The sequence below is a fragment of the Engystomops pustulosus genome, chromosome 11 (genome assembly GCF_040894005.1).
Source record: "Engystomops pustulosus chromosome 11, aEngPut4.maternal, whole genome shotgun sequence".
In the NCBI taxonomy this organism is placed as follows: Eukaryota; Metazoa; Chordata; class Amphibia; order Anura; family Leptodactylidae; genus Engystomops; species Engystomops pustulosus.
The window spans coordinates 84,758,471-84,781,059 of record NC_092421.1 but is presented as its reverse complement, the minus strand read 5'-3'; the positions used below and the strand labels follow the sequence as shown (position 1 = coordinate 84,781,059).

Here is a 22,589-nt window from a genome sequence, read left to right as displayed (position 1 = left end):
GATTCCATCACAGGGAAATGCTGGAGGGCGATCTGCGGCTTCACTTCCAGCTGTCTGTAAGTGCGATGCAGGAACAGGGACACGGCAAGTGCTCCGGGAGCACCTGGTCTCCTCCAGAGGGGGCTTTACAGGGGATTATCTCTCTATGTAACGTTTTTTTTTTTATAACATTCACTGAACGTCTCCGATAACTGTTGCAAAAATTGTACCAAAAGTGTCATTTCATCTAAACATATCCTATAAATAAAAAACTATATAAAAGAGCAGTAGGAAACCACAAATATACATAAAGTAGTGGGAGCTATTACTAGGGGGCCACATTGCCAGGGTTTAAAAAAAAAATTTACTAGCTCCATTAGAGGCCGGAATTATTAAAGGACATCTACCACCAGGATAAGGGATTGTATACCCAGCGCAATGACATACTGGTGTGCGCCCCCTCTGGCAGGATCCGCTCTTCTCTTACCTCCTCAAAGGACACCTACCACCAGGATGAAGTTTGCAAATGACACCTATGCAGCCGGGAGCCCCTCAGGCTCATTTGCATACAATCCTTCATCCTGGTAGCAGATGTGCTTTAAGGAGGTAAGAGAAGAGCAGATCCTGCCAGGGGCGGCGCATGCCAGTATGTCAGTGTGCTGGGTTTACAATCCTTCATCCTGGTGGTAGAGGTCCTTTAAGGAGGTAAGAGAAGAGCAGATCCTGCCAGGGGCGGCGCACGCCAGTATGTCAGTGCGCTGGGTTTACAATCCTTCATCCTGGTGGTAGAGGTCCTTTAAATGTTTGCAACTACAAAATAGGGGGGGCACCAAGAGCCCAGTATTTTTGGACCCATTCCTTGTTCTGGCTTTTAAACAGGGAGTTGGGTTGGCTACCATTAGGCTACCTACACAAGAACCTGAGCTTTTGATCTGGAAAAACGATCCATTTGTCATCGGGATGTTGTCCGTTTTGAAGAAAGACTTATCCCAACCCCTTGATCACATGATCCATATTTTCACAGTCCCATAGACATCTATATGATGGACAGGAGTCTGTGAAGAACACACGGGTCTTTAACGCCGAGAAGAGGAGATTTGCCCAATTTACAAAACGCAATATTGACGCGTGCATTTCTTAAAGTGATGTTAACGTGTGTTTATTAGACATGTGTTTTGTAAACGTAATGTTGACAGCAATGCAATGAGGCAAATCTCAGCCGCTGCAATGCATGTGAAAACGCACACGTTAACGCCACGTGTGAATGACCCCGAAATGTTTTGAGCAGACTCCACGAGTTTTTCATAGCCCCCGCCATCAGATCTCATATGCAGGAGATTTTCCTACCTAAAAACTGCCACGGCCAGCGAGTGCCGGGGGAGGGCGGGATCACATGGCACAGAGTTCATAGTATTAAAACCACTTTAAATCTTCCATAAGGGTGCGGTCACGCGTACCATAGAAATGCATACGCGATCGGGCCGAGGCCCGCACCAGTACCCTAGCCCTTGTAAACGCGGTACACGTGACCGCACCTTGAGGGCGCGTTCACATGTTGCGTTTTGACCTGCGTTTTCATTGCGTTTGAAATGCATATACAACAGCTGAGGAGAGGTGATTTGCCTAATTACATCACTGTAAACATTTCCGTTTACAAAACGCATCGTAAACGCGATGTTAACGCATGTGTTAACAACGCGTTAACACATGAGTTTTGTTAACACATGCGTTAACATTGCGTTTACAAACGTAAACGGTAATGTAATTAGTCAAATTACCTCACATCAGCTGTTGTATATGTGTTTCAAACGCAATGAAAACGCAACCAAAACGCAATGTGTGAACGCGCCCTAAAAGTTTTTTTCTTTGGTTTGTTAGTTTTCCATCTGTTACTTCTCGACAACGCCTTCTAGGGCCTGCTTAACCCTTAAGGTGCATTCACACGTTGCGTTGTGACCTGCGTTTTCATTGCATTTGAAACGCATAACAACAGCTGAGGAGGGGTGATTAGCCTAACTACATTTCTGTTAACATTTGTGTTTACAAAACACATTGTAAATTCAATGTTAACACACATGTTAACAATACGTTAACACATTTTTTAACACATGCGTTAACATCGCATTAACAAATGTAAATAGTAATGTTATTAGGCAAATCACCTCTACTCAGCTGTTGTAATGCGTTTCAAATGCAATGAAAACACAGGCCAAAATGCAACGTGTGAACGCGCCCTCAGGGTGATATCACAAGGTGTGTTTTTGGACTGTTTTTAAACGGACTGAAAAGGCATGCGTTTGTCTCGTTTGAATCCGTTTATCTTCATTTCTAGAAGTGTAGGCAGCTGTGAAACTGATTAAAACCAGCCAAACGCATAGTAAACACGAAAACGCATGCGCTATCAGTCCATTTAAAAACGGTCCAAGAACGCACCGTGTGACAGCTGGGGAAGCCCCTTCTCCATGATCGGAGCCATGAACTTTAGAATCCGCTTCCCTCCCGAAAGCTTTGGAGCTTCCTGACTCTTACGGATGATAATGGGCCGGGATTTATTAAAGTCTGTCATTTCCATTACCGCTTCACCACCTGAAACTGAATATTAAAAGGCAGAAAGATGGAAGATTGAGGGGTTTTAAATTGAGTTGTAAAACTAATCAGTAGAGGAGGGGGGGCTATGGCGTGACTCTGGGGTGCTCACCGGTGGGATGATCCTTAAAGGTTTATTTATAGGCTCTTTTTTTTCTACAAAATGTAATATTTTATTTTTGCTGTAATGTCCAGGACTCACTATTATAGCTGATGCTTAGACTGGGTCAGTAATGGGGTCAAAACTTTAAGGACTTTTACCTTATCCAATAAAGAGATACATCATTGGAAGAGTTTTTGGTCCATGGGAAACTTTGAATCTGCAATGAGGATTTGGAACATCAGTCTCTCTGCGGAGCAAGACGGGTGTTCCCCTGGACATGACGTCTCGCCAGCCTGGGCGGCAATGAGAATACAGCACTTTCACTGGTTATGAAGGCGGCTTTTACAGCTACTGACCTCTACACAGTCCCATGGCGGCATACATTTATGGGTACAGTGCAGCCACTATCCACAAAGAAGTTCTAAGAATTGCAACCCATGCAGACTGAGGGAGCTGTCCCCTACTCCTACACAGACAAGACAGCACCCACGGGGGCGGGCCGATCGCATCGGTATTTCTATGGAAACGCCTGCGATCGGGAACGAGCCGCCGGTGTTTTACGTTACGTTAATGCAAAACACTGGCTACATCCAAAACGCAACATGGGACAGCGCCCTTAGAGTGTTGGCACACGTGGCGTTTTGAACCCGTTTTTTGCTGTCCGTTAAAAAAAAGCATGCGTTTTTTGAAACTACGTCCATTTTTAACCGTTTTTCCCCAATTAATCTTAATTAAGATAATTAAGATCTTCTCTTAATAAGATAAGATAAGATTAAGACAATTCGGAAAACTGACAAAAAAAAAAAAGGACGCAGTTTCAAAAAAACGCATGTGTTTTTTTTACGGACTTCTTAAAAACGCCCGAAAATGTGTTCAAAACGCCACGTGTGCCACCACCCTAAGGCTCCATGCACACGAACGTATATACAGCCGGCTTATGTCTTATCTATTCCAATGGGCAATACGGAGATCCATGTACATATTGTCCAAAGTACTGTATACGGCACCTATAAAAACATAGAGCATGTCCTATCGCCCACCATATTTCTGTTTCGTACGGCCCATAGAAGTCAATGGGAACGTGTAAAATACGGGTTGTGCAACATATGCTGCTATATATACATGCAGTATCCAGCACTAGTGGGAGGGGCATTCTGTCAGCAGCCAATAGTCATCCATCATTCACCAGCCCAGCGTACTGTATATGGATACGATGCTATACGTCCTGTATTTCCAGCCAGAATACAGCTGTATATACAGAACAGAAAACACCATATGGTCCTGTGCATGAGGCCTTACATGACCTTGTGCGACTTTCCCCTATATACTATCTGATAGCAGAAACGTATGTAGGGAGTAAGAGGCTTCAAAGACTGAACGTGACAAGTCCTTCCCCCCACGCGTGTTTGAGGGTGCGTCCACTTGTTGCAATTAAGGGTGATGCCACAAGTGGCGTTTTCAGTCCATTAAAAAAAAGTATGCATTTTAAAAACGCAACAGTTTTTGACCGTTTATCATGCGTTTGGCGGCTTACAACCTGTTTATCTATTTAGATAATTGGGAAAAACGGACAAAAAAGGTCAAAAAACTGAGGAGTTTTCTAAAATGGATGTGTTTTTAAACAGACTGAAAACGCACGTTAAAAAAAAACGGACAAAAAACGCCTTGTGTGGCATCACCCTAAAACTACATAGTTTTCAGGTTTTTAAGGTGGTTTTATGATGCGGTCACATGTACCGCTAGTCGTTTATAAAATTAAAGCTGCGCTCCGATTGGTTTCCATGGGAAGCTAGAACAGTTTTAACTCAGACACTTCAGACCCCAGACCATCCTTCAGATCTGCATGATTGGCTCCGAGATGGGACACAGGGCTTGAAGCCCCCTCTAAGCTCCAATGATAAATCTGTCTCATGTTATTTAGAGTATATTCACACTACTGCAGTTCAGTGCAAAAATTGTGTCACATTGTTACCATTATGCATAAACGGCCACGAGAGAAGAGGAACATAAAACAGGTGATCCCCAAAATATATTTATCTATTCATTATACTGGCATCTCAGGACTCACTAGCGCCCCCCATACTGCTACGTCTGTGTATGTGAGGGTCCCAGTATGGCAGAGGAAGTCTCAGGGCTCACTAGCGCCCCCCATACTGCTACGTCTGTGTATGTGAGGGTCCCAGTATGGCAGAGGAAGTCTCAGGGCTCACTAGCGCCCCCCATACTGCTATGTCTGTGTATGTGAGGGTCCAGTATGGCAGAGGAAGTCTCAGGGCTCACTAGCGCCCCCCATACTGCTACGTCTGTGTATGTGAGGGTCCCAGTATGGCAGAGGACGTCTCAGGGCTCACTAGCGCCCCCATACTGCATTGTCTGTGTATGTGAGGGTTCCAGTATGGCAGAGGAAGTCTCAGGACTCACTAGCGCCCCCCATACTGCTATGTCTGTGTATGTGAGGGTCCCAGTATGGCAGAGGACGTCTCAGGACTCACTAGCGCCCCCCATACTGCTATGTCTGTGTATGTGAGGGTCCCAGTATGGCAGAGGAAGTCTCAGGGCTCACTAGCACCCCCCATACTGCTATGTCTGTGTATGTGAGGGTCCCAGTATGGCAGAGGAAGTCTCAGGGCTCACTAGCGCCCCCCATACTGCTACGTCTGTGTATGTGAGGGTCCCAGTATGGCAGAGGAAGTCTCAGGGCTCACTAGCGCCCCCCATACTGCTACGTCTGTGTATGTGAGGGTCCCAGTATGGCAGAGGAAGTCTCAGGGCTCACTAGCGCCCCCCATACTGCTATGTCTGTGTATGTGAGGGGCCCAGTATGGCAGAGGAAGTCTCAGGGCTCACTAGCGCCCCCCATACTGCTACGTCTGTGTATGTGAGGGTCCCAGTATGGCAGAGGAAGTCTCAGGGCTCACTAGCGCCCCCCATACTGCTATGTCTGTGTATGTGAGGGTCCAGTATGGCAGAGGAAGTCTCAGGGCTCACTAGCGCCCCCCATACTGCTACGTCTGTGTATGTGAGGGTCCCAGTATGGCAGAGGACGTCTCAGGGCTCACTAGCGCCCCCATACTGCATTGTCTGTGTATGTGAGGGTTCCAGTATGCCAGAGGACGTCTCAGGGCTCACTAGCGCCCCCCATACTGCTATGTCTGTGTATGTGAGGGTCCCAGTATGGCAGAGGACGTCTCAGGACTCACTAGCGCCCCCCATACTGCTATGTCTGTGTATGTGAGGGGCCCAGTATGGCAGAGGACGTCTCAGGACTCACTAGCGCCCCCCATACTGCTATGTCTGTGTATGTGAGGGGCCCAGTATGGCAGAGGAAGTCTCAGGGCTCACTAGCGCCCCCCATACTGCTATGTCTGTGTATGTGAGGGTTCCAGTATGGCAGAGGAAGTCTCAGGACTCACTAGCGCCCCCCATACTGCTATGTCTGTGTATGTGAGGGTCCCAGTATGGCAGAGGAAGTCTCAGGGCTCACTAGCGCCCCCATACTGCTACGTCTGTGTATGTGAGGGGCCCAGTATGGCAGAGGAAGTCTCAGGGCTCACTAGCGCCCCCCATACTGCTATGTCTGTGTATGTGAGGGTCCCAGTATGGCAGAGGAAGTCTCAGGGCTCACTAGCGCCCCCATACTGCTACGTCTGTGTATGTGAGGGGCCCAGTATGGCAGAGGAAGTCTCAGGGCTCACTAGCGCCCCCCATACTGCTATGTCTGTGTATGTGAGGGTTCCAGTATGGCAGAGGAAGTCTCAGGGCTCACTAGCGCCCCCATACTGCTATGTCTGTATGTGAGGTCCCAGTATGGCAGAGGAAGTCTCAGGACTCACTAGCGCCCCCCATACTGCTATGTCTGTGTATGTGAGGGTCCCAGTATGGCAGAGGAAGTCTCAGGGCTCACTAGCGCCCCCATACTGCTACGTCTGTGTATGTGAGGGTTCCAGTATGGCAGAGGAAGTCTCAGGGCTCACTAGCGCCCCCCATACTGCTATGTCTGTGTATGTGAGGGTTCCAGTATGGCAGAGGAAGTCTCAGGGCTCACTAGCGCCCCCCATACTGCTATGTCTGTGTATGTGAGGGTCCCAGTATGCCAGAGGAAGTCTCAGGGCTCACTAGCACCCCCCATACTGCTACGTCTGTGTATGTGAGGGTCCCAGTATGGCAGAGGAAGTCTCAGGACTCACTAGCGCCCCCCATACTGCTATGTCTGTGTATGTGAGGGTCCCAGTATGGCAGAGGAAGTCTCAGGACTCACTAGCGCCCCCATACTGCTATGTCTGTGTATGTGAGGGTCCCAGTATGGCAGAGGAAGTCTCAGGACTCACTAGCGCCCCCCATACTGCTATGTCTGTGTATGTGAGGGTCCCAGTATGGCAGAGGAAGTCTCAGGGCTCACTAGCGCCCCCCATACTGCTATGTCTGTGTATGTGAGGGTCCCAGTATGGCAGAGGAAGTCTCAGGGCTCACTAGCGCCCCCCATACTGCTATGTCTGTGTATGTGAGGGTCCCAGTATGGCAGAGGAAGTCTCAGGGCTCACTAGCGCCCCCCATACTGCTACGTCTGTGTATGTGAGGGTCCCAGTATGGCAGAGGAAGTCTCAGGACTCACTAGCGCCCCCCATACTGCTATGTCTGTGTATGTGAGGGTCCCAGTATGGCAGAGGAAGTCTCAGGGCTCACTAGCGCCCCCCATACTGCTATGTCTGTGTATGTGAGGGTCCCAGTATGGCAGAGGAAGTCTCAGGGCTCACTAGCGCCCCCCATACTGCTATGTCTGTGTATGTGAGGGTCCCAGTATGGCAGAGGAAGTCTCAGGGCTCACTAGCGCCCCCCATACTGCTATGTCTGTGTATGTGAGGGTCCCAGTATGGCAGAGGAAGTCTCAGGACTCACTAGCGCCCCCATACTGCTATGTCTGTGTATGTGAGGGTCCCAGTATGGCAGAGGAAGTCTCAGGGCTCACTAGCGCCCCCCATACTGCTATGTCTGTGTATGTGAGGGGCCCAGTATGGCAGAGGAAGTCTCAGGACTCACTAGCGCCCCCCATACTGCTATGTCTGTGTATGTGAGGGTTCCAGTATGGCAGAGGAAGTCTCAGGACTCACTAGCGCCCCCCATACTGCTATGTCTGTATGTGAGGTCCCAGTATGGCAGAGGAAGTCTCAGGACTCACTAGCGCCCCCCATACTGCTATGTCTGTGTATGTGAGGGTCCCAGTATGGCAGAGGAAGTCTCAGGGCTCACTAGCGCCCCCATACTGCTACGTCTGTGTATGTGAGGGTTCCAGTATGGCAGAGGAAGTCTCAGGGCTCACTAGCGCCCCCCATACTGCTATGTCTGTGTATGTGAGGGTTCCAGTATGGCAGAGGACGTCTCAGGGCTCACTAGCGCCCCCCATACTGCTATGTCTGTGTATGTGAGGGTCCCAGTATGGCAGAGGAAGTCTCAGGGCTCACTAGCGCCCCCCATACTGCTATGTCTGTGTATGTGAGGGTTCCAGTATGGCAGAGGAAGTCTCAGGACTCACTAGCGCCCCCCATACTGCTATGTCTGTGTATGTGAGGGTCCCAGTATGGCAGAGGAAGTCTCAGGACTCACTAGCGCCCCCATACTGCTATGTCTGTATGTGAGGTCCCAGTATGGCAGAGGAAGTCTCAGGACTCACTAGCGCCCCCCATACTGCTACGTCTGTGTATGTGAGGGGCCCAGTATGGCAGAGGAAGTCTCAGGGCTCACTAGCGCCCCCCATACTGCTACGTCTGTGTATGTGAGGGTTCCAGTATGGCAGAGGAAGTCTCAGGGCTCACTAGCGCCCCCATACTGCTATGTCTGTGTATGTGAGGTCCCAGTATGGCAGAGGAAGTCTCAGGACTCACTAGCGCCCCCCATACTGTGTATGTGAGGTCCCAGTATGGCAGAGGAAGTCTCAGGGCTCACTAGCGCCCCCCATACTGCTATGTCTGTGTATGTGAGGTCCCAGTATGGCAGAGGAAGTCTCAGGGCTCACTAGCGCCCCCCATACTGCTATGTCTGTGTATGTGAGGGGCCCAGTATGGCAGAGGAAGTCTCAGGACTCACTAGCGCCCCCATACTGCTATGTCTGTGTATGTGAAGGTCCCAGTATGGCAGAGGAAGTCTCAGGGCTCACTAGTGCCGCCCATACTTCTATGTCTGTGTATGTGAGGGGCCCAGTATGGCAGAGGAAGTCTCAGGGCTCACTAGCGCCCCCATACTGCTATGTCTGTGTATGTGAGGGTCCCAGTATGGCAGAGGACGTCTCAGGGCTCACTAGCGCCCCCCATACTGCTATGTCTGTGTATGTGAGGGTCCCAGTATGGCAGAGGACGTCTCAGGGCTCACTAGCGCCCCCCATACTGCTATGTCTGTGTATGTGAGGGTCCCAGTATGGCAGAGGACGTCTCAGGGCTCACTAGCGCCGCCCATACTGCATTGTCTGTGTATGTGAGGGTCCCAGTATGCCAGAGGAAGTCTCAGGACTCACTAGCACCCCCCATACTGCTATGTCTGTGTATGTGAGGGTCCCAGTATGGCAGAGGAAGTCTCAGGGCTCACTAGCGCCCCCCATACTGCTACGTCTGTGTATGTGAGGGTCCCAGTATGCCAGAGGAAGTCTCAGGGCTCACTAGCGCCCCCATACTGCTACGTCTGTGTATGTGAGGGGCCCAGTATGCCAGAGGGAGTCTCAGGGCTCACTAGCGCCCCCATACTGCTATGTCTGTGTATGTGAGGGGCCCAGTATGCCAGAGGAAGTCTCAGGGCTCACTAGCGCCCCCCATACTGCTATGTCTGTGTATGTGAGGGTCCCAGTATGGCAGAGGAAGTCTCAGGGCTCACTAGCGCCCCCCATACTGCTATGTCTGTGTATGTGAGGGTCCCAGTATGGCAGAGGAAGTCTCAGGGCTCACTAGCGCCCCCCATACTGCTATGTCTGTGTATGTGAGGGGCCCAGTATGGCAGAGGAAGTCTCAGGACTCACTAGCGCCCCCATACTGCTATGTCTGTGTATGTGAGGGTCCCAGTATGGCAGAGGAAGTCTCAGGGCTCACTAGCGCCCCCATACTGCTATGTCTGTGTATGTGAGGGTTCCAGTATGGCAGAGGAAGTCTCAGGGCTCACTAGCGCCCCCCATACTGCTATGTCTGTGTATGTGAGGGTCCCAGTATGGCAGAGGAAGTCTCAGGGCTCACTAGCGCCCCCATACTGCTATGTCTGTGTATGTGAGGTCCCAGTATGCCAGAGGAAGTCTCAGGACTCACTAGCGCCCCCCATACTGCTATGTCTGTATGTGAGGTCCCAGTATGGCAGAGGAAGTCTCAGGGCTCACTAGCGCCCCCCATACTGCTATGTCTGTGTATGTGAGGGGCCCAGTATGGCAGAGGAAGTCTCAGGACTCACTAGCGCCCCCCATACTGCTATGTCTGTGTATGTGAGGGTCCCAGTATGGCAGAGGAAGTCTCAGGGCTCACTAGCGCCCCCCATACTGCTATGTCTGTGTATGTGAGGGTCCCAGTATGGCAGAGGAAGTCTCAGGACTCACTAGCGCCCCCCATACTGCTACGTCTGTGTATGTGAGGGTCCCAGTATAGCAGAGGAAGTCTCAGGGCTCACTAGCGCCCCCCATACTGCTATGTCTGTGTATGTGAGGGTCCCAGTATGGCAGAGGAAGTCTCAGGACTCACTAGCGCCCCCCATACTGCTACGTCTGTGTATGTGAGGGTCCCAGTATGGCAGAGGAAGTCTCAGGGCTCACTAGCGCCCCCCATACTGCTATGTCTGTGTATGTGAGGGTCCCAGTATGGCAGAGGAAGTCTCAGGACTCACTAGCGCCCCCATACTGCTACGTCTGTGTATGTGAGGGTCCCAGTATGGCAGAGGAAGTCTCAGGACTCACTAGCGCCCCCCATACTGCTATGTCTGTGTATGTGAGGGGCCCAGTATGGCAGAGGAAGTCTCAGGACTCACTAGCGCCCCCCATACTGCTACGTCTGTGTATGTGAGGGTCCCAGTATGGCAGAGGAAGTCTCAGGGCTCACTAGCGCCCCCCATACTGCTACGTCTGTGTATGTGAGGGTTCCAGTATGGCAGAGGAAGTCTCAGGGCTCACTAGCGCCCCCCATACTGCTATGTCTGTGTATGTGAGGGTCCCAGTATGCCAGAGGGAGTCTCAGGGCTCACTAGCGCCCCCATACTGCTACGTCTGTGTATGTGAGGGTCCCAGTATGGCAGAGGAAGTCTCAGGGCTCACTAGCGCCCCCCATACTGCTATGTCTGTGTATGTGAGGGTCCCAGTATGGCAGAGGAAGTCTCAGGACTCACTAGCGCCCCCCATACTGCTATGTCTGTGTATGTGAGGGTCCCAGTATGGCAGAGGAAGTCTCAGGGCTCACTAGCGCCCCCATACTGCTACGTCTGTGTATGTGAGGGTTCCAGTATGGCAGAGGAAGTCTCAGGGCTCACTAGCGCCCCCCATACTGCTATGTCTGTGTATGTGAGGGTCCCAGTATGCCAGAGGGAGTCTCAGGGCTCACTAGCGCCCCCATACTGCTACGTCTGTGTATGTGAGGGTCCCAGTATGGCAGAGGAAGTCTCAGGGCTCACTAGCGCCCCCCATACTGCTATGTCTGTGTATGGCCATAGTGATGCACATATACAGGAAGACATGATTGTGGGGGCCATTCACTACACACTATATCATGACATGAAGAGTTGTCATGAGGAAATAGACATATTTTGGGTGGTGCTGGCAGCTGATGTGACCGCAGGGTCAGGACTACTACAACCCTCAGTCATCAGGAGACTCCCGTACACAGTGTATACGGCTGAGGGGCGGGTATATAGCACGGTAAATATGGAGATATACATACAGCTTGTTGCGTGGGCTCTGCCCTGCCGCTTTCTGCCACGTGTGACCCGGCTGCCGCGAGTCGCTGTCGGTTTCTCGCAATCCCCGGCTGTAGCTTTATGGACCCCCGAGGCCTCCGTAGTCTTCTCCCGGCCCGGCCGTCACTATGACAACATCACTGCGCTTTATACAGCGAGGGAGCAGCATGGAGCCGGCAGGTAACGAGAGGGTTAATGATAACCCCCTATAGAATGTATAGGAGACGTGTGTATTACCTGATGGGATGGCTTCCTGGAGGAGGAGGATCTACACATAACAGGCAGGGACTTGTTCTAGCTGCAGGGAAAAATGAGGGAGAACCACAAGTCCCAGCAGGCGTTGCTTTCTGGAACATGTCAAGGCATGCTGGGAGTTGTAGTCTCCTATAGGTAAGAGGTTGTGTTAATATGGAACATTTCTGCTTGCTGTCAGTGAATGAACATGAAGGGAAAGTCTATGGTCTCTGCTCTATACCGTACAGAGAGGAGCGTCACTGCGCTATACCGTACAGAGAGGAGCGTCACTGCGCTATACCGTACAGAGAGGAGCGTCACTGCTCTATACCATCCAGAGAGGAGCGTCACTGCTCTATACCATCCAGAGAGGAGCGTCACTGCTCTATACCATGCAGAGAGGAGCGTCACTGCTCTATACCATCCAGAGAGGAGCGTCACTGCGCTATACCATCCAGAGAGGAGCGTCACTGCTCTATACCATCCAGAGAGGAGCGTCACTGCTCTATACCATCCAGAGAGGAGCGTCACTGCTCTATACCGTACAGAGAGGAGCGTCACTGCTCTATACCATCCAGAGAGGAGCGTCACTGCTCTATACCATCCAGAGAGGAGCGTCACTGCTCTATACCATGCAGAGAGGAGCGTCACTGCTCTATACCATCCAGAGAGGATCGTCACTGCTCTATACCATCCAGAGAGGAGCGTCTCTGCTCTATACCATACAGAGAGGAGCGTCACTGCTCTATACTGTACAGAGAGGAGCGTCACTGCTCTATACCATCCAGAGAGGAGCGTCACTGCTCTATACCGTACAGAGAGGAGCGTCACTGCTCTATACCGTACAGAGAGGAGAGTCACTGCTCTATACCATCCAGAGAGGAGCGTCACTGCTCTATACCATCCAGAGAGGAGCGTCACTGCTCTGTACCGTACAGAGAGGAGCGTCACTGCTCTATACCGTACAGAGAGGAGCGTCACTGCTCTATACCATCCAGAGAGGAGCGTCACTGCTCTATACCGTCCAGAGAGGAGCGTCACTGCTCTATACCGTCCAGAGAGGAGCGTCAGTGCTCTATACCATCCAGAGAGGAGCGTCACTGCTCTATACCATCCAGAGAGGAGCGTCACTGCTCTATACCATCCAGAGAGGAGCGTCACTGCTCTATTCCATCCAGAGAGGAGCGTCACTGCTCTATACCATCCAGAGAGGAGCGTCACTGCTCTATTCCATCCAGAGAGGAGCGTCACTGCTCTATACCATACAGAGAGGAGCGTCACTGCTCTATACCATACAGAGAGGAGCGTCACTGCTCTATACCATACAGAGAGGAGCGTCACTGCTCTATTCCATCCAGAGAGGAGCGTCACTGCTCTATTCCATCCAGAGAGGAGCGTCACTGCTCTATACCATCCAGAGAGGAGCTTCACTGCTCTATACCATCCAGAGAGGAGCGTCACTGCTCTATACCATCCAGAGAGGAGCGTCACTGCTCTATACCGTACAGAGAGGAGCGTCACTGCTCTATACCGTACAGAGAGGAGCGTCACTGCTCTATACCGTACAGAGAGGAGCGTCACTGCTCTATACCATCCAGAGAGGAGCGTCACTGCTCTATACCATCCAGAGAGGAGCGTCACTGCTCTATTCCATCCAGAGAGGAGCGTCACTGCTCTATACTGTACACAGAGGAGCGTTACTGCTCTATACCATCCAGAGAGGAGCGTCACTGCTCTATACCATCCAGAGAGGAGCGTCACTGCTCTATTCCATCCAGAGAGGAGCGTCACTGCTCTATACTGTACACAGAGGAGCGTTACTGCTCTATACCATACAGAGAGGAGCGTCACTGCTCTATACCATACAGAGAGGAGCGTCACTGCTCTATACCATACAGAGAGGAGCGTCACTGCTCTATTCCATCCAGAGAGGAGCGTCACTGCTCTATTCCATCCAGAAAGGAGCGTCACTGCTCTATACCATCCAGAGAGGAGCTTCACTGCTCTATACCATCCAGAGAGGAGCGTCACTGCTCTATACCATCCAGAGAAGAGCGTCACTGCTCTATACCGTACAGAGAGGAGCGTCACTGCTCTATACCGTACAGAGAGGAGCGTCACTGCTCTATACCATCCAGAGAGGAGCGTCACTGCTCTATACCATCCAGAGAGGAGCGTCACTGCTCTATTCCATCCAGAGAGGAGCGTCACTGCTCTATACTGTACACAGAGGAGCGTTACTGCTCTATACCGTACAGAGAGGAGCGTCACTGCTCTATACCATACAGAGAGGAGCGTCACTGCTCTATACCATCCAGAGAGGAGCGTCACTGCTCTATACCATACAGAGAGGAGTGTGACTGCTCCATACCATACAGAGAGGAGCGTCTCTGCTCTATACCATACAGAGAGGAGCGTCACTGCTCTATTCCATCCAGAGAGGAGCGTCACTGCTCTATACCATCCAGAGAGGAGCGTCACTGCTCTATACCATCCAGAGAGGAGCGTCACTGCTCTATACCATACAGAGAGGAGTGTGACTGCTCCATACCATCCAGAGAGGAGCGTCACTGCTCTATACCATACAGAGAGGAGTGTGACTGCTCCATACCATACAGAGAGCATACAGAGAGGAGCGTTGCTGCTCTATGTTATTATTATCGGCCGGCGCGGTGATGTCATCACATCTCATCTGCCGCACAGAGCAGCATGGCAGAACAACGATGGTGGAGCAGGGAGCTGACAGCTCCTTGCTTTTCCATTGCATTCAACTCTATCTGTGTCCTCTGGATTGGAGCCTGGGATAACGAGGCTGATCATAAAATCCCGGTTTGACCCACTCAATCTGGGGCAATGGTGGTATGCAAAAACCTATGCAGTATGGTGTGTGCAGTACTAGCCTATGGGCAATGGATGGCGCTGTGTAGTGGGATCACTTCTAACCATTCAAGCCTGTGATTCCGAGGATTGCGTCCACTCGGCATCACCGCGGATCATCCCGTCACAGATCTCCTGCCTCCTCACATGGCGTCTGCTGGGAGTCATTCTCTCTTATGATTCACTTGTTTGCAGCAGAGCAGCTATTTCAGGCTGTGGCGGTCTCGGGGGTCTATTATCCCAGCTATGTGTGCGGTGACGCAGCTGCCGCAGGTTTATATTATATTACACAAGTCACATCTGTGCGAGGGGAAGGAACGGTGGAATGATTCCGCTGTATCACATCGCGTCCTGCAGGTTTTATCCGGCTGCGGATGAATTGCCAATAATTCCAGGATTGGAAAACACAAGTGGATTTCACATATCCCCCGGATACTATAGAAATCGCACTTCTGAAATGGGAATATGTTTCTTCATATAACACCAGGAACAAAGGAAAACAAAACCCAAAATGTACAAAGCATAAAATACCACTTTATTAGATAAAGTCCACCACTGGTCAAATAACTACCGTATATACCCAAGTATAAGCCGACCCAAGTATAAGCCGACCCAAGTATAAGCCGAGACGCCTAATTTTTCATTACCGTGAAAAACACATATTCGGGTTTGTTGTTTTTTTTGGCGTTTTTATTGCTTTCTTTGTGTGCTCCCAATGACACCTCCCCTTTAGTCTTTGGGTCAGTGCAATCACAGGGATACTGCATTTATATAGGTTTTAGTAGATTATTAAAAAAATTCATATATTTTGTAAAAAAAAAAAAAAAGTGACATTTTGAGGCCAATCACTTTTTCATACTTGTGTACGGACCTGTGTAAGGGGGTCAGTTCTTGCGGGTACTTGCTGGCGTTTTCGTTTATATCCGTTTGGGACCCAGATGACTGATCCTTTTTTTTTTATTTTTAAATTCAAATGTTTCTAGCAGTGTGGACATTTGGGCGCTATTTTCGGTTACAGTGTCCATGGGCAGGAATAATCTTTTTTTTTATATTTTGATAGAATGGACATTTTGGGACGTGTCGACACATTGGGGGTCATTTACTAAGGGCCCGAATCGCGTTTTTCCGACGGGTTATCCGAATATTTACGATTTGTGTCGATTTTTCCCTGAATTGCCCCGGGATTTTGGCGCACGCGTTCGGATTGTGGCGCATCGGCGTCGGCATGCACGCAACGGAAATCGGGGGGGCGTGGCCGTAAGAAAACCCAACTGATTCGGAAAAACCGTCGCTTTTAAAAAATAAAGCACTTGACACGCGCTTACCTGCACCCAGCGTAGGACCGTGAACTTCAGTGCATTCCAACTGAATTCAGCACAGCAGCGACACCTAGTGGACATCGGGTGCACTACCTTAGTGAATCGCTGGAAGACTTGAATCCTCCGCAGAGATCGCGCCGCTGGATCGCGAATGGACCGGGTAAGTAAATGAGCCCCAATTGGTGTTCAGGTATCAGCAGATGAGATGGATCTTGTGTTCTGAGCGGCTTTTCTTACATCTCTGCGTTGTTCAGTTCCTCTGTTATTTCTCTTGTATGTATGTATGTATAGTTTGTATTTTGGGTGGTTCTGATACTGTCCATTCAGGGAGTGTCAGACAATGCAGGAATGTAAGAGGAAAGCGCTGAGCCAGGTAAAGGAGCGACAGAGCCTCATTATCATAATTTTACAGTTGTTTTTTCTACAAAACCACTCAGTTCAGGGTTTAAAACATGATATGTTTCTGCAGCAGTGTAGCTACAGCATTCTCAAGGTCTGTTTGCTTCATAATGCTTCAAATCAGATGGTAGATTTCCTTTAAAATAAGTTAAGCCGTATTAACAGGAGCCCCCACAAACCGCAAGAATAGGGGTTCCTATGAGCTACATTGTTGGAAATATGTTGGACCCCTCGGCCGTGCATGTCTGTTCTGCTCCATTCATCTCTATGGAGCTGATGGAGATTGCCGTGCGGCTATCAGCTCTGCTCATCTTTGGGAGTGATGAGGGGTCCGGCAGAGGTACCTCGGACCCCCTGGAGGGGGTCACAGAAAGTGCATTGTCCGTGTGTAATGCGCTGTGCGACCTGGTGCATATAAGTGCATTGGATGCGACACAATTTGAAAGTTAAATCCCGCGCTCAGTCCGGATGAGTCGGATCGTCCGACGGCCCAACCCCCAATTTCTGTCTCATGGAAGCCGCCATTCACGAGCAACACAATCCCAGAGCAGACACCTGTTAAACACCTGTTAAAGCCGTGCAAATCCCGAAAACAAAGTCTGATGAAAGTGCAATCTGCGACCCTCACTAAATAAGCCCCATTGGGGGTCATTTACTAAGGGCCGAATATTTCCGATTTGCGCTGATTTCCTCTGAATTGCCCTGGGATTGTGGCGCATCGGCGCTGGCATGCACGCGGCGGAAATCGGGGGCGTGGCCAAACGAAAACCCGACGGATTCAGAAAAACCGCCACAGTTAAAAAAAAAAAAGTGTTGCGATAATTGCACTTACCTTCACTCAGCCCGGCTCGGTGTATTCCAGTGCGTTCCGATGCTCTTCAGCGCAGCAGCGCCACCTGGTGGACGTCGGAGGATCTGCCTTAATAAATCCCGGCCGGACCCGAATCCAGCGCAGAGAACGCGCCGCTGGATCGCGAATGGGCCGGGTAAGTAAATCTGCCCCATTGTGTCTTCGGGCTTGGCTGTAGTATAACACAGGGATTATCGCACAGTCTGGACGCGCCCGTACCAGCGCCACGTGGTGTCGACTCCTCGCTCCGTTCTTATTAGGAGCAGCAGAGGATGACGGCTGAGGAGACGGAGGCTTATTTGCAATGTGCTCCGGATCTCTATACATTATACATACAATGTAAATAGCTGCTTTTACAGTCGCCAAGCAATGAGATGTTTTTATATTGTGCGACGCATCAATCCGGTATTTTCTGGGTCAGGGAACCGGAGAAATTAAAGTAGTAGAAATAAAATAAATAACATTAAATAAAAAGCTGCGGCGATTATTTTGTAACGGCGTTTGGCTGGCGGGCGGCCGCCTCGTGCGTGTCACAAAGGCTGCCCCATTACTCCTTCTACGTATTGGCGCTTTTATCCCATTTCACATTCTGTTCCTTCCAATAACCGGAGCAGGTTTGTCTTTGCCCTTGGCGAGCCGCAGTTCATTCTCTATGAAAATGTATTTCCAAACATTCGTCTGGATGATTCCCGCGGCTTCTTTAATAAAAATGAGAGGAACCGTGGTCAAATAAAGCGCAAATCTTTTTTACTTCTACCATATGCAAATCCCAGATTGTACAATTACTATTACAGGAGGATAATGGCGTCTTGGAACACTTGTCGTACAAGGCGTTTTACGGCGTTCCGGATATATTGTCGTTTATACAGGGTTTACTTTTCATCCGTAGAGAATAGAAGACGACTTTTGTTATTCGAAAATTTGAGCCTTTGAATGCGCAATAATAGTCGTATAAGTATAATACGTTTTTTTAGGGTCTGGTCGCTGTTGATTTAGTGTTCGCAACGCACGCACCGCATGTATGATAAAATAACGTCCTCGTGGCGTGGAATGGTCTCGTGTCGTCTGCACACGCAGTGCAAAAAAAAAAAACACGTGGAAGATACTCCTGTTTTGGATTCTCGTGATGTAATTTCTGGGAACAAATGCAAGAACACAAAGTTTATTTGTACATGACTATTAATTTTGTAATAATTTGCGCTTGAAAATGCATCGTCTATGTTTTTGTTTTTTTTTCAGATCGCATTCACTTTAATGCAAATGTTATATTCTGCCTAATTTCTACACCGCAATATGCAGCAAACACCCAGCGTGTATGGAGAGGGCTCAGCCTGTGACCCCTCTCCATACTTCAGTAACTAACGTGTGACTTACTAATAGGTCACTTATCGGTAAGAGATTAAAATATTAAGTATTCCAGAGCAGCCGGATTATCAGATGAGCGGCAGTCCCATGGAGAAAGCCCTCAAAGCTACATGGGATATTAGAAGTTAAAGGAAATCCCCCATCACAATCCATCCTGATAAACCCGGGACTGTGGGATCTTCTTATATTCGTTATCCATGGCCTCCTTCCTTCTAAAATCTACTTTTCCATTATGCTAATAAGCTATGAGGGCCTTGGGGGCATTACCAGAGCCCCTTCGTGCTGTAGATTCACAGGCTGTTACAATGTCTAGGAGCATGTCTCTCCCTCAGCACACAGTGGAGGGGGGGGGGGGCATGCTAATGCAGTGTGTAAGCCCTTGAAGCTACAGCATAGGGGGCTGGCTCTCCCTCATTAGCATCATTTTTAAAAGCTGATTTTAGAAGGAAGGAGGCAATGGATAACAAATATAAGAAGATCCCACAGTCCCGGTGCCCGGATCTATGAGTACATTTTTCATGCTTGATTTTGTTGGTAGATTTTCTTTAAACAAAATGAACAATTTATCCTGTATGATGGCAACTGGGCAAATTATTTAAAGGAAACCTAGCACTTGAAGTGGCAGGTTTCCGATGGCAATACCGAGCACCAGCTCAGGGTGAGGTCAGGGTGAGCTGGTGCCGGAGCTTATTTTTGTTAGTGTTTTAAACCGCGGTATGGCGGTTTAAAACACTTTTTAAACTTTATAGCCGGCGCAGGGAGGTACGGGCTCGGCGCTTACCATGCGCGCGGCTCTCCTTCACTTCCTATGTAGCCGCGCGCACGGTAAGCGCCGAGTGCGTACCTGCCTGCGCCGGCTATACAGTTTAAAAAGTGTTTTAAACCGCGATACTGCGGTTTAAAACACTAACAAAAATAAGCTCCGGCACCAGCTCACCCTGACCTCACCCTGAGCTGGTGCTCGGTATTGCCATCGGAAACCTGCCACTTCAAGTGGTAGGTTTCCTTTAAGTGTCCTAGACTTCCACTACTTTACTAAGGGTCCGCGGACAGCACAAGCGTTGTATATTCCGACGTTTTCTAAATTGCGCGGCATTTAAAAGGGCATTTTGTCACACACGATCGGATTTTGTCGCAATCGTGCCGGCTTTCATGGACGATCCAACGGATTGGGAGAAAACGCGGGATTTAACTTAAAAATTGTGTCGCAAGCCATACACTTACATGCACCAGGAAGAAGAAGGTGAACTCCGGGGACCTGATCGGTGAAGCGACACATGCAGGATATCGGGCGCACGATCTTAGTGAATAGCGGCAGAGTTCATTGTCACGGACGTTCTGGATAGGGGATTGCGCGTAAGTAAATGTGCCCCATTGTGTTTACACCTGGTAATCCCTAGTGGTTCGCCCGCTGTGACCATCACCCATGTGGTCCGGACCAGATAGTTCTTTGCTGTGAGTATCGGGACCGTTTTGTGGGTCTTCCCCAGCTCATGTCAGAGGGAATTACTTTTATTTTGAAGCCTGAAGCAAACTGTCTCCAGTGTCACTAGCGTCTTTATGAGAGCGATCGCCTTCGAGAGATGTAGAACCCGGAGCCACGTGTTAGACAATGGCGTCAGAACAGAAATAGCAGCCAGTGGTCATTCTCCTCTGTCGGCCTCCCCCTCTGTGTGTAGGCGATGGGTACAATTTAATGAACATCGCACGCGCCTTACAAAAGGAAATCCATTCAATCCCCACACAACTATTCAGCATCGTAATTGGTTCTGCTCCCTCACCGCTTGTGTTGACTCTTGTCTTTTTCATAACTTCATCCTCGCGTGTATGAAGAAATATATACGGATATGAATATTTCAATACCCCAGAGTATCTTATTACTGAGAAATGTAACATTAGCATATCATATTGTTACTAAGATAGCGACGTGCTCCATTAATGTACATAGTTGTAACGTTGCCAGCCATGTTGGTGTTTGCCCGTTACACACATATATAAAGGTGCATCAGCGCTCTCTTAATCAACTTGTGTAATTAGCATGGAAATGGGAAATTGTCTAAGCAAATGTTATTTACTGTGGAATAAATGCACAATAAAAAAGGTAATTGATATTTTATTACACTACTTTTATATTACCATCTCCTACTCCTGTAATGGAAATCGGATTGTAGCTGGAGACACAGCCCCGAGATTGTATAAGGCTGGTCAAGTTATTGTCATGTCTTCTAAAGGCGAGTAGACGGTCGCACCTGCGATGTGAAGAAAGGTTAGGCGAGTTGGCGGTCGTACCTGGGAGGTGAAGGAAGGTTAGGCGAGTTGGTGGTCGTACCTGCGAGGTGAAGGAAGGTTAGGCGAGTTGGTGGTCGTAGCTGCCAGGTGAAGGAAGGTTAGGCGAGTTGGCGGTCGTACCTGGGAGGTGAAGGAAGGTTAGGCGAGTTGGCGGTCGTAGCTGCGAGGTGAAGGAAGGTTAGGCGAGTTGGTGGTCGTAGCTGCTAGGTGAAGGAAGGTAAGGCGACTTGGCGGTCGTACCTGGGAGGTGAAGGAAGGTTAGGCGAGTTGGCGGTCGTACCTGGGAGGTGAAGGAAGGTTAGGCGACTTGGCGGTCGTACCTGGGAGGTGAAGGAAGGTTAGGCGAGTTGGCGGTCGTACCTGGGAGGTGAAGGAAGGTTAGGCGAGTTGGTGGTCGTACCTGCGAGGTGAAGGAAGGTTAGGCGAGTTGGTGGTCGTAGCTGCCAGGTGAAGGAAGGTAAGGCGACTTGGCGGTCGTACCTGGGAAGTGAAGGAAGGTTAGGCGAGTTGGCGGTCGCACCTGCGAGGTGAAGGAAGGTTAGGCGAGTTGGCGGTTGTACCTGGGAGGTGAACGAAGGTTAGGCGAGTTGGCGGTCGTACCTGGGAGGTGAAGGAAGGTTAGGCGAGTTGGCGGTCGTACCTGCGAGGTGAAGGAAGGTTAGGCGAGTTGGCGGTGGTACCTGCAAGGTGAAGGAAGGTTAGGCGAGTTGGCGGTGGTACCTGCGAGGTGAAGGAAGGTTAGGCGAGTTGGCGGTGGTACCTGCGAGGTGAAGGAAGGTTAGGCGAGTCGGTGTTCGTACCTGCCAGGTGAAGGAAGGTTAGGCGAGTTGGCGGTCGCACCTGCGAGGTGAAGGAAGGTTAGGCGAGTTGGCGGTCGTACCTGCGAGGTGAAGGAGAGAATAGGCGAGTTGGCGGTCGTACCTGCGAGGTGAAGGAAGGTAAGGCGAGTTGGTGGTCGTACCTGCCAGGTGAAGGAAGGTTAGGCGAGTTGGTGGTCGTAGCTGCGAGGTGAAGGAAGGTTAGGCGAGTTGGTGGTCGTAGCTGCGAGGTGAAAGAAGGTTAGGCGAGTTGGCGGTCGCACCTGCGAGGTGAAGGAAGGTTAGGCGAGTCGGTGTTCGTACCTGCCAGGTGAAGGAAGGTTAGGCGAGTTGGCGGTCGCACCTGCGAGGTGAAGGAAGGTTAGGCGAGTTGGCGGTCGCACCTGGGAGGTGAAGGAAGGTTAGGCGAGTTGGCGGTCGTACCTGGGAGCTGAAGGAAGGTTAGGCGAGTTGGCGGTCGTACCTGGGAGGTGAAGGAAGGTTAGGCGAGTTGGCGGTCGTACCTGGGAGGTGAAGGAAGGTTAGGCGAGTTGGCGGTCGCACCTGCGAGGTGAAGGAAGGTTAGGCGAGTCGGTGTTCGTACCTGCGAGGTGAAGGAAGGTTACGCGAGTTGGCGGTCGTACCTGTGAGGTGAAGGAAGGTTAGGCGAGTTGGCGGTCGCACCTGCGAGGTGAAGGAAGGTTAGGTGAGTTGGCGGTCGCACCTGCGAGGTGAAGGAAGGTTAGGCGAGTTGGTGGTCGTACCTGCCAGGTGAAGGAAGGTTAGGCGAGTTGGTGGTCGTAGCTGCGAGGTGAAAGAAGGTTAGGCGAGTTGGCGGTCGTACCTGCCAGGTGAAGGAAGGTTAGGCGAGTTGGCGGTCGCACCTG

The 22,589-nt window shown here is 50.3% G+C and overlaps 2 protein-coding genes across 7 annotated transcripts in view; one reads left to right on the top strand and one right to left on the bottom strand.

The window, feature by feature from the left end:
* Positions 1-11,775, bottom strand: part of DHX32 (DEAH-box helicase 32 (putative)) — a 44,515-nt gene extending 32,740 nt beyond the window's left edge. For 3 of the 5 annotated variants that reach the window (XM_072130821.1, XM_072130822.1, XM_072130820.1), the window contains exon 1: positions 11,557-11,772. The gene's annotated coding sequence lies outside the window, so the exon portion shown is untranslated. Of the gene's footprint in view, positions 1-11,556 lie in introns of all 5 variants that reach the window. The other 2 variants (XM_072130824.1, XM_072130825.1) reach the window with 2 other exon arrangements.
* Positions 11,513-22,589, top strand: part of FANK1 (fibronectin type III and ankyrin repeat domains 1) — a 93,392-nt gene continuing 82,315 nt past the window's right edge. The window contains exon 1 of one of the 2 annotated variants that reach the window (XM_072130829.1): positions 11,513-11,534. Coding sequence is in view for 1 of the 2 variants with exons in the window: in XM_072130828.1 (XP_071986929.1) it covers positions 11,701-11,752 (52 nt within the window). In the remaining variant the exon portion in view is untranslated. Of the gene's footprint in view, positions 11,535-11,618; positions 11,753-22,589 lie in introns of those variants that run through there. The other variant, XM_072130828.1, reaches the window with a different exon arrangement.